This window comes from Falco biarmicus, chromosome 14, assembly GCF_023638135.1.
Source record: "Falco biarmicus isolate bFalBia1 chromosome 14, bFalBia1.pri, whole genome shotgun sequence".
Taxonomy (NCBI): Eukaryota; Metazoa; Chordata; class Aves; order Falconiformes; family Falconidae; genus Falco; species Falco biarmicus.
Genome location: NC_079301.1, coordinates 10,441,399 through 10,456,494, shown reverse-complemented (window position 1 = coordinate 10,456,494; position 15,096 = coordinate 10,441,399). Strand labels below are relative to the sequence as shown.

General features: G+C 47.1%; 1 protein-coding gene across 1 annotated transcript in view; it reads left to right on the top strand.

The window, feature by feature from the left end:
* Positions 1-5,721, top strand: part of HTR2C (5-hydroxytryptamine receptor 2C) — a 95,589-nt gene extending 89,868 nt beyond the window's left edge. The window contains exon 5 of the mRNA XM_056359792.1: positions 1,203-5,721. Within this exon, the coding sequence (XP_056215767.1) occupies positions 1,203-2,035 (833 nt within the window). The 3' untranslated portion in view covers positions 2,036-5,721. The remainder of the gene's footprint in view (positions 1-1,202) is intronic.
* The last annotated feature ends 9,375 nt before the right edge of the window (positions 5,722-15,096 follow it).

The following is a 15,096-nucleotide window of genomic DNA, read 5'->3' as shown; positions in this document are numbered from 1 at the left end:
AGGGATCCAAAATATTCTTACACTCACTTGTCTGCCATTAAGTGCACGACTGTAAGAAGTGCTGTTCCACCAGGATACAAGAGAAACTGCTTTGGCAAGTGCAGTGATCCCTGAGGCTTATTACTCTGCTTAGTGCTTAGGAGTAGCTGGAAGCTGTGCTCTAGTTATTACTATAATTGAGACATTTAAAGTTTCCTTCCTTCCAGCCGCAGAGTTTGTAGCTGGGGTTCTGACTTCAGACTGTCACGTCAACTCGATTACCATTTTAATTCACCTTCTCCACTCTCATGTTGTCTGTTGTTCCAGGTTTTAGCTCTGGTTTCAAGATAGAGGGATAGGAATCAGGCAGATGCCTGCTGCAGCCTTTTCATTTGACTATGTAATAGCCTTTTCTAAGAATTCAAGCAAGACCGTCTCTCTGGTACTTCTCAGTTTCACACTGCTTGTGGATGAAATGCCTGGGCAGATGGAGCTTGCAGAGACCACTGTCTGCTTGCAACGAGATAGTCAATAAGGACCCAGAAAGCCAAGAGCTTTTCTTCCATGTGTCTGTGATGTCATGGCAAAACTGGCCATTTTTCTATCAGGATTATTTAAATTTCTTTGAGAAACTTGCTTCTGCATCTTCATAGCTGTAATTCTTTTGCATTTTGATAATTTTCCTCTTTAAAATTTGCTACTATCTACCCTAGGTCAGTGTTCAAGGCCAGGTTGGATGGGCTTTGAGCAGCCTGGTCTAGCAGAAGGTGTCCCTGCCCATGGCAGCGGGGTGGAACTAGATGATGTTTAAGGTCCCTTCCAACTCAACCCATTCTATGATTCTATGATTTCAAACACCACCTAAACTGGCAGGCATGGAGTGGCCAGCTGAAACAGAGCAGGGTGATGACTGCCTCTTCTACACCCACAAATTTGCAGTTAATGCTAGAAAAAGAGCTTGATAAAGGAGTTTTGCTGCATTCACTGTGTCAGCTGTGGAGCACAGGAAAGCTGCAGTTGCTTGCAGCGGAGAGCGTCCATGGCCTGGAGCTGCACTCCCAGGAGTTACACGAGGTTTTCCCTTCCATCTTGGAATAGTAACTTCTCTTTCAAACAGCTTTAGGCGGTGGGCTGTATACATGCAGGACCTGCATCATCTCTGCGGCCTCTTTGGAGCCCCATCCATCCAGGTAACGGTCTTGGTTTCGGTCTTGTCCTTCTAGGGATATCTACGCCTATTCCAGTCATTGGTTTGCAGGATGACTCCAGGGTGTTTGTAAACGGGACCTGTGTCCTCAACGATGAGAACTTCGTCCTCATTGGATCCTTCATGGCGTTCTTCATCCCTCTCATCATCATGGTGATCACGTATTGCCTGACCGTCCAGGTGCTGCAGAGACAGGCAACGGTGTTCATGTGCGGAGAGGTGCCCAAGCAGAGGAGGAGCAGTGTAAACTGCCTCAAGAAGGAAAACAACACAGAGAACATTTCAATGCTCCACAATCACGAGGGAGCATCTCACTTGAACTCTCCTGTAAATAAGGAGGCAGTGCTTTTTCGGAAAGGAACTATGCAGTCCATCAACAACGAGCGAAGAGCCTCCAAGGTCCTGGGCATCGTCTTCTTTTTGTTCCTCATCATGTGGTGCCCGTTTTTCATCACTAATGTCATGTCTGTCCTTTGCAAGGAAGCCTGTGATAAAGACCTCTTGAGTGAACTCCTGGATGTGTTTGTTTGGGTGGGATACGTTTGCTCTGGGATTAATCCCCTCGTATACACACTCTTCAATAAAACATACCGCAGGGCTTTTTCCAATTATATCCGTTGTCAATACAAGACCAGTAAAAAATCAGCGCTGCGGCAGAATCAGTGTCTGAATGTTGCTTCAACAGCTTTATATGGGAAAGATCTGACTTTAACTAGTTATCGAAACGGCAATGAACTTAATAGCATGGAACTAGATGAAGCTGAGGAGGGCCTTGAAATGCAACCAGGGACTTCAGAGCTCTCCATAAACAGCTGTAATGTTGTAAGTGAAAGAGTGAGCTGTGTGTAAAGGTGGCTCACACAGCCTTTTGCTACAGTGTTATCTGTAGCCAAAATATGTGTAAAAATGTAAGTGTTGGTCAAAGGACAATGTAAATATTGCATTCTGAACAAAGCTTTTTTTTTTTAAAGAAAAAAAAATAGTTGTCTTTCCAGTCTAGTACTTAAAATCATATATATTAATATACCGCAGTGAAGTTTAAGGTTCTATATTTACTGTTAATACTAGATCAGAACTATTAGTTACTTTGCATATGTCATGGACAAAATGTTTGAATTCTTCTTCCAGTGCATGAACAAAAATGCTGAATATTTATCTCAGGTGGCATTTGCTGGAGTTCAGAATGGCACGTTAATAGTTATATATCAAATACATACTATTAGACTTGGTCAGTATAACTTTCTTTTTCAAGTTGACAGTAAATATATACTTTAAATCCTCACCCCTATTTTTGTGCCGTGTAAAGACTGTACAGAAACCTGGCAGAGAGACGTCACAAAAACGTAGCAGCTGTGCAGGTGCCTGGCCAGACATGTCCCGTTACGGGTAGTGGCATGCTGCCGTGCTGGGGCAACCTTGCACTTCAAGGGACCTCTGGTCAATTTTGACTCCCACCCCAATGCTGCAGTTTTCTTTCCGTTCCCCAGGAGGCTCCGGCTCCCTAAGGAAGGTGGGGAATGCCCTTCTGGTGTGGTGCTGGGATCACTTGCACACTTGGAGAAGAAGCATAAGAAAAAGAGCGAACCCATGATCTGCTTCACCTATTTTATAAATAGAGGGGCTCCGATTTCTAAAAAGCCATCCTTTGGTCTTACAGATAATCATCAGCTCTGGGGTGGGGCCAGCTGTGCCTGGGGTGGATGACACTGCCTTCACAGGTTGCTTGGATGACCAGGGTCTTTGGTTGACGTGGAGGAGAGCTCTCTGGCTTTGTAAGAGCTCTTGTCTTCTCAGTCCTCACGTCTATTTATTCCTTAGCTTGTTTAGCATTTGCTTTTATTTTTCAGCATCCTGGGACTTGCAGAGCTGGTGATAAAACACTGCCTTGGGTGTAGAGCAGAAGCTGCTGTGCGTGTGGTGCTGGCTGGGGTCAGGCCAGGCTGTGAGGTGCAGGATGTGTCTCCCTGGGGGATGCTGGGAGAGTGGCATAAACGAGGGGCCCTGCTCATTTCTCCCGTCTCAGGAGGGGGTGGACAGAACTGGACAGATTATGTGACTGGAATTCATTTGCTGGTGACAGTTCAAAAGCAGACGGTGACCAGGGACAGGAAGGAAACAGACCTGGAGCTAGTCTACATGGAAGATTAATTTGGAATAACTTTTAAATTTGATTTATTCCATTTCACTCCCAAAGTAAATTATAGTATATCATATTAATGTCACTTACATCTTAATGAAAACATCCACATTGGGATTTAATGCATTTTAAGTAATCTGCTTTTAATTCACACTGTGTATAATTTGAATTAATTTTCCTCTGTGTTCCTGTGTAGACAAACCCTCCAAGGAATCGTGTCTTTCTGGCACTGTGTCTCTGGGGTGATGCTTCTCATGCGGTTTTCCTTGTGTAGACTATTCTCTAATGACAGATATCACCCATAAGGTTTTTCCATCTCCATTAACTAGCAAACAAATGCTGCAGTGCCCATCTAACATGGATGCATTTAGCATCACTAACAGCCTCTGGCTATGAAAATCCTCAGAACAGAAGAGCTTACACTAGGCATGGATAAATTGCATTTTACTAACATGAACTGCTTGTACTCTAAGCTTGCTGTGTTCATCCCACCAAAATTAACTTGTAGAAGAAATGGGAAATCCTGCTAGTGCTTCAGCATAACGTTGTGCTGTTGCATTGCTGTGTGCAGAAACAACCTCTCTGAGGCCACTACTGAAACACGACATACAGGTTGCGTCTGGTGCTGGGTTGCTCTCAGCTTGGCACGTTGAAGTTGATGGTCCTCTCTTCTCCCTCATCCCCTCCTGGGAAAAATCCATGGTACTTCCATGCAGGCAGGTGAGGTATCCCAGTGCAGAGAGTATCTTACTGCTTGCAGAAGGCAGCGGAGATGCACCACATGCCAAGCCTGCTGATGCCGCCACAGGCTGGAACGCTCGAGGATCCACTTGCCTCTCCAAAAAGGTCAGGTAACCAGTAGGAAAAGGGCTGGCCAGAGACACGAACTCGTGCCTTCAGTGACTGCCCTTTGCTTTGAGTCAGATTTGGTTATCTCAAACAGTAGAGAAAAATCAGAAAGATCACATTGCTTTTTAAGTTGGGTTTTTTTTTTTCCTTAGATGAATTCATAGCACATCTTTTCCAAACTTGTGTATCTGTGTGTATATATATATATGTGAGAGTGTACATATATATATATCCAAAAGCCAACCACAGATTTTTAAGTCATTTAGCAATAAGTTGCACTACAGTAGCTTCTAGCACATGTGTGAATAGGTCATGTGTGAATAGCTCATTTTTCACAGCATCCTGGAACGCAGTATTAAGCCCACACACAGGCACTGTCCTCGCATAGGAGCCTTCTTGTCTCACCTTGCCGCTTCTGTTGTATGGGCAAAAAGGGAGCCTACTGAATTTGGATGTAAATAATAGGAATTGAACAGAGAATTTACAGAATTTTTATAAATGTTTTTAAAAAATTCAGCACCAGAACTATAAATACGTGACTGTGGCTACTCAGCTGGACCCGTTCTGATGTATGTCACTTGTTTAGGTAAACAGACAAGGGGACTGCCTTACAGCGCCTGCATTCTCTCCTGGCCAGCGGGTGATAACATTTTTGTGAATGGTTAAATACTGTCACTTGCCCAACTTCCTTTGGGTCATTCACATCAGGGTTTTGTGATGCTGCTATTAATTTATTAAAGAAAGTTTGTTGGTTTAATCACTCTTAATTTTTTTTCATGGTCTATCAGAAAATAAATGGATGAATGTGCCCTCCCTTTCTTTCATCTGTCCCCAGTTAAAATCTTTTCTATGTGAAAAATATGTCATGACCAAAAAACAAAACAACAACAAAAAATAAGGATAAGGATAACTTTCATTTCTCCTCCCACACTTGAAGTATGGCCCACAGTTGCTTAATCACAGAAATTAATGTCAGGAGATACCCTAAGGCTTCCAACCCCGAAACTTGTCAAATATGAGGATGGTGATAAACTATTCCCCCTCTTCTCCTTGCTCCCTCCAGGAATAACTGTTAAAAAAGACATTTTTAAAAAATGCCTCAATTTGAAGAATGGATTTAGTTCTCTGCAACTTAACCAAAGTCAGGTTGTCCCCACAGCAGCTTTGCTTCTCCCAAGCTGCAGTCATTAACCACGGTGGTGCCTCGAGAAGCCCTGCCCTGGGGCTGTCTGGTGGGAGTACCTGCTGGAAGCTTTGTGTGAGTCCTCAGACCTCGGCTCAGGTATGGTTTACAAATAGCGTGTGTGATCGTGTTTTGTTTTGAGTTTGGACTGAACAAGTGAAAATAGTTCCTTGGAAATGGTGCCGTAGGCTGAAGCGTGTTGGTTGCTTTGTTTCTCAAACCAGATGGGAGATGTGCGGCCAGGCTGCCTGCCAGGCTGAGCCTGCGCGTGGCCGCTCCCACCCAGCAAGCAGACTCCCCCATCTGACTTGCCTCAGGGAGTCTACTCATGGAGTCAGCACCTGAACTAGCACCCCTCTGAGCTGTGCCTTCCTCACCAGAGGCCACAAGCAAGACTGGCCACGTCTGCTCAGGCACAGCACCTTGTGGCTGAGCAACCTGGCTTCCAGACCCGAGCTTCCAGACGTGACTTACATCTGTGACACATTGCCCCACACACCGTCTGGGGTGTAGCATCCATGGAGTCAGACATAGTGACTTTTGGGGACCTCTGGGGCCCTCAAAGACTGTCCTTTGAGGACAAGGGCCTGCTCCTTCAGTCCTGTGTTTGCTGAAGGGCAGCTACCCAGGGGCGGTGGCATTAGGGAAGCAATACGGTTCAGAGCCAATGCTGAGGAGCCTCAAGGCATCCCACCTGAGCACAGCTCTCCTCCTCCTAATGACTTGTGAGTCAGCAGTAGTTTTTATCTGAGTGATAATTTAATGACGCTAGAGTTAGCTGATGCACGAGTAGTCGGTGTGATTAGTGCCTTTTTCTCTATAGAGACACTCATGTTAACCATTAGTGCCTTTCTTCTGGACGGCCCCACAAAGAGGTTCGTCACTGGCGTGGAGCATGGCCAGTGCTCTTCCCTTCCAAGTCAGCAGGCTGACTGCAGTCATCTGATGTGCTGGAGCCACGAGGGCCCTGGGTACGGAGACACAATTTCCAAAGGAAAAACATATTTTAAGGAAACAAAGCAAATCACAAGCAGCTCTTCAGAAATACCATTTAGCTTTGAGCTAATGAAGGGTGTCTGATAGCCTTGCAGACCAATTATGCTAATCTGGCATTCCAAAAGCAGCATCCATCATGAGATAAAGATGCAGATGTCTCTTGGATGGGTTTCCTCCCTGGGTCACAGTATCATTAGGATAGATACACGCCAAGCCAAGAACCACACTTGGCTTTGTCTCCAGATCAGACTGGGGCAGAAAAAGTATCAGAAGCTTTTTCCTGGGAAAAAAGCACACAAAGACCACCAAGCATTGGGCAGGTGCAGCAGAAGAACAGAGATGGACAGATGTACGTGCACATCTGCACACACATCCATCCCAGAGAGCAACAGGAGATGTCAGCATGCTTCAATCTTCCTTTGAAAAAATGGGAACATCTGGGGAGGAAACCTGTGATGAGGAGTTCAAAGGCAGCTACAGGTGTCACTGTGAAATGTGAGCTGTTCTAGTAATCATGTAGCAGTGGGGGTGCATGTACCAGAAAAAAAAAATTTATTATTTTCAATTATGAAGGTGTTATTGACTGTTCTGCCTCTCCCTCATTTTTCTTTAAGTCTCAGGTCTTCCGCTTGTTTGCTTTTACCCACCCTGAAACTCGTGCTCTGAAGCTGTCGGAAGTCAACAAAATATCTGTGTGATGTGTCATTCCCTCTTGGCCGTGCAGGAGGGCTACAATCCCATAACAACATGGAGATGGAGAGTCTTCAGGTGAATGATTTTAGATACGTGTAAGACAGACAATCAATGCAGCAAGGCACACTTGCCAATTAAAGAACCACACCAGAAGATCTTTAATGAACAGTCAAGTACGTGAGCTACACCACGGAAAACATTGCTCAAAACCATCCTAAATCACCGGTTCCGCTGATGGCAGGAGGATATGGGAGTACCTGGGGAGGGAGTGTGGCAACTGCAGGGTGCCCTGCGCAGCACACCCCTGCGGGCAGCCCCCTGCATGCTCCCCCCAGGAGGGCTCCTGCGGGATGTGCTCCACTCTTCGCTCAGCAGGGCAAATGCAGAACAGGCTGCAAAAGCCTGGCCTCCTGGCCCACAGCTTCCAAGAGCTGGGGAGGTGCCTAGCAAGCGGGTAAGTGTCTCAAGGTGATGTAAGTCGAATAACTCTTGATTGCTTTGGGGTGGTGAAAGCGAGAGAATTGTACAGACTGCTCACAGCAGCTGATGAGTGAAAAATCATTGTGGAAAATTGAGACTGTGAAGAGATCCTTGTTACCTATTGCATCTCTCAGGAACATTGCCTTATGTTCTGCTTCCCCCAAAATGAAAGATCTCTTACATATAAAGACAATTTCCCCACAGTTTCCTGCGACAATGGCTGCTGCCTTGTCACTCCATTGGGCTACCAACACTTAGGTGTTCAGTGACTTGAAAAATATATCATGCAGCATCGCACAGGGGGGGCATGATAAACCCACTGTTGTGAACTTTCCTGTACTTGAATTGTAATTGGTTCAACAAACTGGATAAATTAATATTTAGTTAAAATGCAGCTTAATTATCCAACGTATTTTTTAATAGAATCTAATTGTGGCATTTTATTTAAATTGCTGATACACTAAAAACAATCTGTAGGCCGGTGCCTGTAGACCACTGTCTGGTTGCATTTGTTGCAATCTAGAGCCGTTTTACATTTGTGTGTGATGCTGATGTTAGTGTGTCCTCCTACAGAAGAACAGGCGGGTGCTGGTGGTGGATGGGTGCTCATCAAAGCTACTAATGATCTTAATCAGAGTCCGTTCCCCTGACTGAAGTCTAGAACAGCTTTTCTGTGACTTTTTGGGGAGGAAGACTTCAGTGACCTGCCTGCGGACCCCATGCTTCCCGAAGATTTTGATACTGCTGAAAGCAACAGGTAAGTGCAAATGCCCAGCAAAGATCTCGGGTGTGTTGGCGTTTCCTTCCCTACAGGCAGCAATAGTTCATGCCCCAAAACATCTTCAGAGAGCACCCACAGGTCGCAGTGACTCACCTGTGAAGCCATGGCAATGTTCAACCCCCTCAGCTAAGTGCTCCCCCTTCTTTTTTGCAGCGCAGCGACGAGGCTGGCACACAGGTGGGCTAACCCTGAAACGAGCATTCGTTCAATCTTGCACCTCTCCTTGGTGTTGCTGAAGAGGAAACTACCTGTGTCCTCTACCAGGCTGTCCTGCAGTGGCATGTAGCAAAGTAGTGGGATGCATTACTAATTCTGTGCAACAAACGGGTGGTGCAGCAAACCATGGCGAACAAATGGAGGTTTTTCCTTAGTTAGATCTTTACTTCTTGAGGGTAAGTGAATGTGGTTGCCTGCGGTGCTGCAGTTCATTGGCATTTCAGCTTTAAAAAGCTGGGCCTGAGCTGCAGCCCCAGTGACAGTCACAGTGGGGGGATGCAAGTCCAGGCACAGGCACAAGGACATTTTTAATGAGAAGAGAGTAGAAAGCTTGGCTTGTTCCTCCTAGCAGCCCAAGAGGGTGAGGACAGCTCTCCATCAGGACGTCAGGGAGTGCTTGTTCTGACTGAGGAGGGAGAGGAGCTACTTAGGCTAGAGGAAAACATTGGCATATAAACTAGGAATTAGAAGCAGGTTTCTAACAGGTGGAGTATTCCAGGCATGGGACTGCACTTTCTGGTGAGGCAGCAGTAACATCAACCAAAAAGTTTATTGAGGGCTCAGCTTTTGCATTCCCACAGGGTTTTATGCTATAGGGGTACAGTGGGAGGACCCAGCTCAGCCCTTCTGTCCCCAGCCTCCCAGCGGGCAGAGCTTGGGTGCCAAGCCAGCCATCTGCACGGCAGCACCTCTGACCTCCCTGGCGGCGCGTCCCGAAGTGTGGGAGGAACAAACATCTTGAAGCAAGAACACTGCTTTTATGCTACGGTCCTTCCAAGTCCTAGCAAAGCCACGAAAAATGCCACAATTTTGGAGGAAGGCAAGCGAGGCCATGCCAAGTCAGTGTGTCTTCTGCAAGTAGGACATGAAGTCAAGGCGTTGTGAAGGCTGTGTGTTCCCAGCCCTGAGCCAGCCCCAAACCATGTGAAACAGTATTTCATGTGCATTCTCAGAAGCATCCAGAACCAACCAGCTTGGGTAGCCAAAGTCTGACTGCATGTAGTCACGTAAGTAAGTTTTATTTACCCACAACAGCATTTTCATGGAAATTGAGAATTATTGGAGCCAGTCTCTGGAGAGCTGCAGCATTGAGGCAATGTCTTGTTGGGCTGCCGTTAGCTGATGTAGCTGAGAAAACACTGGTGAGCAGCCTTATGGGCTGAGAACCTGTTCTGTGCTTGTGCTATCTGACTTTTTTAATGTTTCTCTTTGTCACTCTGTTTTCCAGTGGTGTAGCCAGGATCTTCATGCTTTCGCTTCAGTAAAATAAATGGTGGGTTTGGCCTTTTAAGTTCTCTGTTGTTAAAAGTGGACTTAGCTGAACCTGGCAGGCATCATAATTACTCTTTTCTCACTGTGAGTGTTTCTAAATAAATTGGCAGCATGGGCACAAACTTGTGGGCAGCTACCAGCCAAGACCAATCTGAGACTCCCAAAGGCTGGGACATATTTCCAGTTCAACATTTAAGAGCTGGAATGTCGTAACAGAAAAGGCAAGGACTGGCCTCTCCTGAGCTCTATGCATCAGGTGGGGACCTCTCAGTGGCGCCATGGCTCTCCCAGGTTCCTTGAGGAGCTCTGGCTCTACAGTCAGACCCTGCAGGGGTGCAAAGGATGTTCGGGTACCTGGAGGCAGGATGGGGACTGCCATCTGTTGTCTCTGGTTTCTTTTCCTTTGTAAATTTTCTGTAGCCATTCCATGGAGACAGCTGTATGTGCTGGATAGTTTAACACACTGTGCATCTGTCTGCTGTTACTGAAGCTGCACTTGTGTGTCATTGCTATGCAGGGAGTGGTGCTTGGGGAAGGGATGTTGACATGTCCAAGGGAGGCTGCAGTCCCCGCGAAGATCAGGTTTTGCACAGGCAGACTGGCAGAAAAGGCTTGCTGTGGACTGCCATGGCAGTCAGCACACAGGTGGATTGACAGCAGATTCAAAGTAGGACGGAGCTGGGGGCAGTTGTACACTTAGTGCAGCACATGTCGACATGGGGTACTTGGCATCTTTGGATTTATCTGGCGTACATTCCAGTATAACCTTTCTTTCCAAAAGTGGGCAGATAAATAACTCTTCAGTCCTCTGAGCCTGACCCTGTTCCTGGGTGGTGAGGGACTGAGATGTTTACAAATTTTAGCCTTGAAGTATAGAGCTTCTGCTCCCAATAACATCAAGTTTCGGTTTGGTGTGCATGTTTTCTCCACTACTTTGCGAATCTCAGTGGTGAACATTCTTCCAACCTTCATTTGTTTTTAAGTCATAAAGATATCTAGATAAGTGCATTCTGTTAAAGGAAGGCATTCCTCGTTTGTAAAAAGAAACAACACCCTGATATTTATTGCTTGGTTCTTTTCTAAATGAAAATTACTCCTGCAAGTCCCCGGTGCTTTGGTGAGGTGGGACATCCAACTGCACCAAAGGTGTGACATGCTTTTACCACCTCCATTCACAGCTTGCCAGGCAAGGCAAGGAAAAACAGTTCGCACATGATCACTGATGACCACGGCTTAAACACACCACCCCACACACACACCCATCCCGCTGCAGCTGCAGGACTTTGGGGTGACCTTTCGCACCTTTCAGCAAAGGCAGGGCAGTGCAGCGTAATTCAGTATCTCAGAGAAGGCGGAGGTGCTGTGCAGGCTCTTCTTGCTGTCAGAGATGGGTGCACGTGCTGAGGGTCGCAGCGGGGCTGCCACCATGCTTAAGGATGCACCTGCACTCAGCTCTCCATCTCTCACTCAGGTCTCTCAGCAATGAGATCTGCTTGAACTGTGAGGTTGTTTCCTGGGCATGTCAAGCAAATGTCAAGGCCATGTTTAGGATTTTTAAATTAGTTTCCTTTTTTTTTTTTTTTTTTTTTTTTTTTTTTTGAAGCGCATCTGGTGGTGTAACACTTGCTGAAATGGTGGTTTATTTTCTGAGCAGAGCAGTCCCATGCTATGCCTGGATCTGGATGAGGTCTAGTATAGGAGGCAAGCAGCCCAGGATGGCAGGGAGGCGAATACTCAGTTTCGGTGCAAAACTTGCATGGCTGTCGTTTCTCAGCTGGTTGTTTTACCTCTCCCTACGCTGGGAAGAGGATCTTGACACAGACGGTTTGCAGAGCTGTTTCAGCTGTTCAGACAGCTCAACCACAATATGTTGCCTCAAATTGTTTTGTTAAGCACATGCATCAGCTGTACTTGTTTGCCTTGAAGCTATGAGAACCACAGACCCTCTTGAGAAAATTCAGCTTCTACATAGACATAAAGAGCTTGACAGTGCTCTCAAATGTACCCTGCTGCACAAGGCAGTGAGCTGCAAACCTGCCGTTGCCCATGAAGCTCTTTACATTTTAGATGATATCATTAGTTACTGCGCTCCCAAGGCTGTGACATGTAGAAGCTGAAGCCAGAAGGGCTGTGCCACTCCACTTTACATCCTTTCAAGATCTAGGTACTCCCTAGAGCTGCAGTGGCTTGTGGAAGGGTGCTGAGACCTGTGGAGGCTCCGCGATGGATGCTGAGACCCTTGGTGACTCGGGATGCAGGAGCTGATGCCAGAGAGAGGCAGGGGCTTGCAGCGGGGCTCAGTCCCCGCTTGGCTGAGCCTCCAGTTTGAGCTGATGGGGCATTTCTGTGGGTGCTTATGGTGAGCATGGGAGGCAGGGCAGGGGCAGGGGATGGTTTTAGCTAGCACATGCCATGGGGGACGCAGCTCCCGTCAGTGCTGCAGCGCTGGGCCACGGTCACGATGCCATGAGGCACAAGTAGTGGTGTTAGCCGGCAGTCAGGCCGGTGCTGAACGATGAGATGAAGATGTGACTCTTCTCCGCTTAGCAGTACAAAAACCCCCAAACTCATCTATTTTACAGTGAGAGAGCCATTGTCCCCTCTGTTTAATTTTCGTGCCCTAAATACTGAATCCTGGCGGAAGCGATGCTGCACCTGCTTTCGTCCTCCTCTGCGTCCCAGCACAGATGCTGACACCCAGTGGCCGTGATGTTTCTAGCGCCTGTACGAGATGGAAAACTTCAGCAGGGACGCCTCAGCCGGTGAGTTACAACTTTTACCTTTTCATTTCCTCAAGTGCAAGAGGAGTAAAAAGCTCCTGAGAGATGCCAGCCTCGCTTTACGTCTTTCAGCCATTGGCAGGTTATAATGGTTGAAACACTTCAAAATCCTGCATTCAGAGGCCAGTCAGAAAAATGAAAAAATATGACGATGGATAACGAGGAAACAGAAGGTAAACTGGTTTTCAAATTATTCTTTTGTTGGCAGCTTGAAAATAGACCCCAGTGAGAGAAGGAGGTGATTTTGTGAGTTCAGAGACCTTGGCATTCGCCTTCCCTGTTTTGCTGCTTCCCAGAAGCAGTTAGAATCTGACAGACACAAATTGATTTTGCATTTCCCTGCAGCATGCACAGGATCGTGCTTTCATATGTTTGACAATTATTGACATTCTCTAGGGAAAAAAAGCTCTGTAGGAGAGGTTGCTTTTCATTCTTCAACAAATAGCTCTAAGACTTTATCAGTCAAAGACAGAAAAAAAGACTCTAAACTCAAGGGTATGCAAAGGAGTTATCTTTGTGTGCTTGGCAAAGACGTACCTCACCAGACATGTGGAGCTAAGAAGGTAAAAACACCGGGGAACTCTGTCATGAGATGGGAACAATAAGAGCAGAGTATACCAAAGGAGGAATTTTGAAAGCACTTTACTGAAAATATTAATTATGGACTGCAGCAAATTAATTAAACCACTGTAATGCAAATACTGTGCAAAAGAAATATGTAATTAGTGTAGTTCTATAAACACACGGGGGGAGAAGCATACTACTGAAATTCTAGCAAGGTTCAGGATGTTAGGAAGGACTAGCAGCTGGCCACCTATTTGGGTTAGATTTTGCACGTGCTGCAGATGTGATGCTGAGAGAAAGCGGGTGGGGGGTGTCTTGCTGCTGTTGCTGCAGTGAGGACCTTCTGCAGGGGCAAGTTTGGTGAGTGGGGAGCCCCACGCCAAAACCAAGCCCATCTTTCACTGCCTAAACACGCCTAGAAAGCTGCACCATACAGATACCATAAGTAGATGCACTTAATTTATCACTCTGTTACTAGGCAGGTTTCTAGGCAGGCTTCAGCCTAGCTTTTATATTTTGTGGTTACTGAAATAGCTCTGATCTTTTTTGGGGTGAGTTCTAGCTGCAGAGGTACAACATCCATTCCTCTACCACCTTTTACCTGTGCCCGTTCTCTTTCATTCTTCTTCCCTTCTTCCCTCTTTTTGGACAAAATTAGACTAGGAACTTTAACCCAGCTGAAGCCCCTCCAGCAGGTCAGTGTTGCCACCCCGTTTGGCTCCTCCAAAGACCTGTGCCCAGCGTTCCTGTGTGGTGGGGTGGGTGGGATTGTCTCAGAGGTACCCAGGGCAGCAGGGTGGGCACTGGCTGCCTGCCTAGCTTTTCCCCTGGGGGAGGCTCTCACTGCGGCTCACCTGGTTTTACTAGACATTTAAACTGTTTAAGAGGCTGGCAGAACATCAGAGGTCTACCGGTAGTGGTGACTCTCAGTAGGACTCTTTCCAGCAGTTTTCTCTAGTGTTTTTTCTGGTTTTAACCATCATTATTAGTGCAGTAGCTGTTGCCCTGGCAGCAGTTCTGAAAACCCATAACCTAAATGCTACCCAGGTCTGGGTGTGCCAAAGTCCTCTCATTTCTGAAAGTACCCAAAAACCCTAGAACAAGCTTCGGTGAGCATCTCTGCTCATCCTAGTTTTGCAGAGCAGGAGATCCAGGCTTGGTCCTCCCGGAGATCGCCCTGCCCCGATGGCCCATCACTCTGCAGGGAAGCGCACACAGCCCAGCCTCCAGCTCCAGTCACAGCAAAGGTTCTGCCCTGTGCCGGCCAGGGGCAGCCGTGGGGTAGGGCTGTGCCCCTTGTCGGTGGAGAACAGGGAGGGAAGGAAGGGGACTCCAGCTGGTGGGATGGCACCAAGCAAAGAGCTGCTCTGTCCCATCGTACAGAGGAGGAAATGCGTCCTGAGCCCCCTGCGTCTGGCCTGTCGCATGAGCTGTGTGTTCCTTGAATTGCTGTGATGACCATGTTTTGAAGATGTCAGCAGGCCAGGTGAACTGGGGTAGGAGGAGGCCCACAGTTGAAGCTGTCACCTGAGAACTAATAACAGGAATTGGAAACCTTCGCTCAGACCTTCCGTTAATCAGTGGGATCCCAGGCTCGGACCCTGCTAAGGTGGCCAGAGTGCGGAAACCAGTAACATGGGAGAGTTGTGATTCACAGGTGTGTGTGCTCATGCCCGGGGCTCTTCTGACTTGCATTCACACCTGCCGACTCGGGCCATTGCCCACAGCCGCAGTCCGTTTGGCTTTGAAGGTAAGCTGGGCAAGGCCAGTGTTGCAAACAAGCCTTGCACAAACCGAACGTGATCCCCAAGCAGCTGTGACCGTGGCGCCACTCAAATCGAGCAAGAGGTGCTTGACACAGCTGCTGAAGCTGGTGTGTGGTCTGCTGAGAAACTATCCAGTACGGAGCCACTGTGCTCACAGGTTATTGAAAGAATTAGCAATTTTTCATCTTACCAA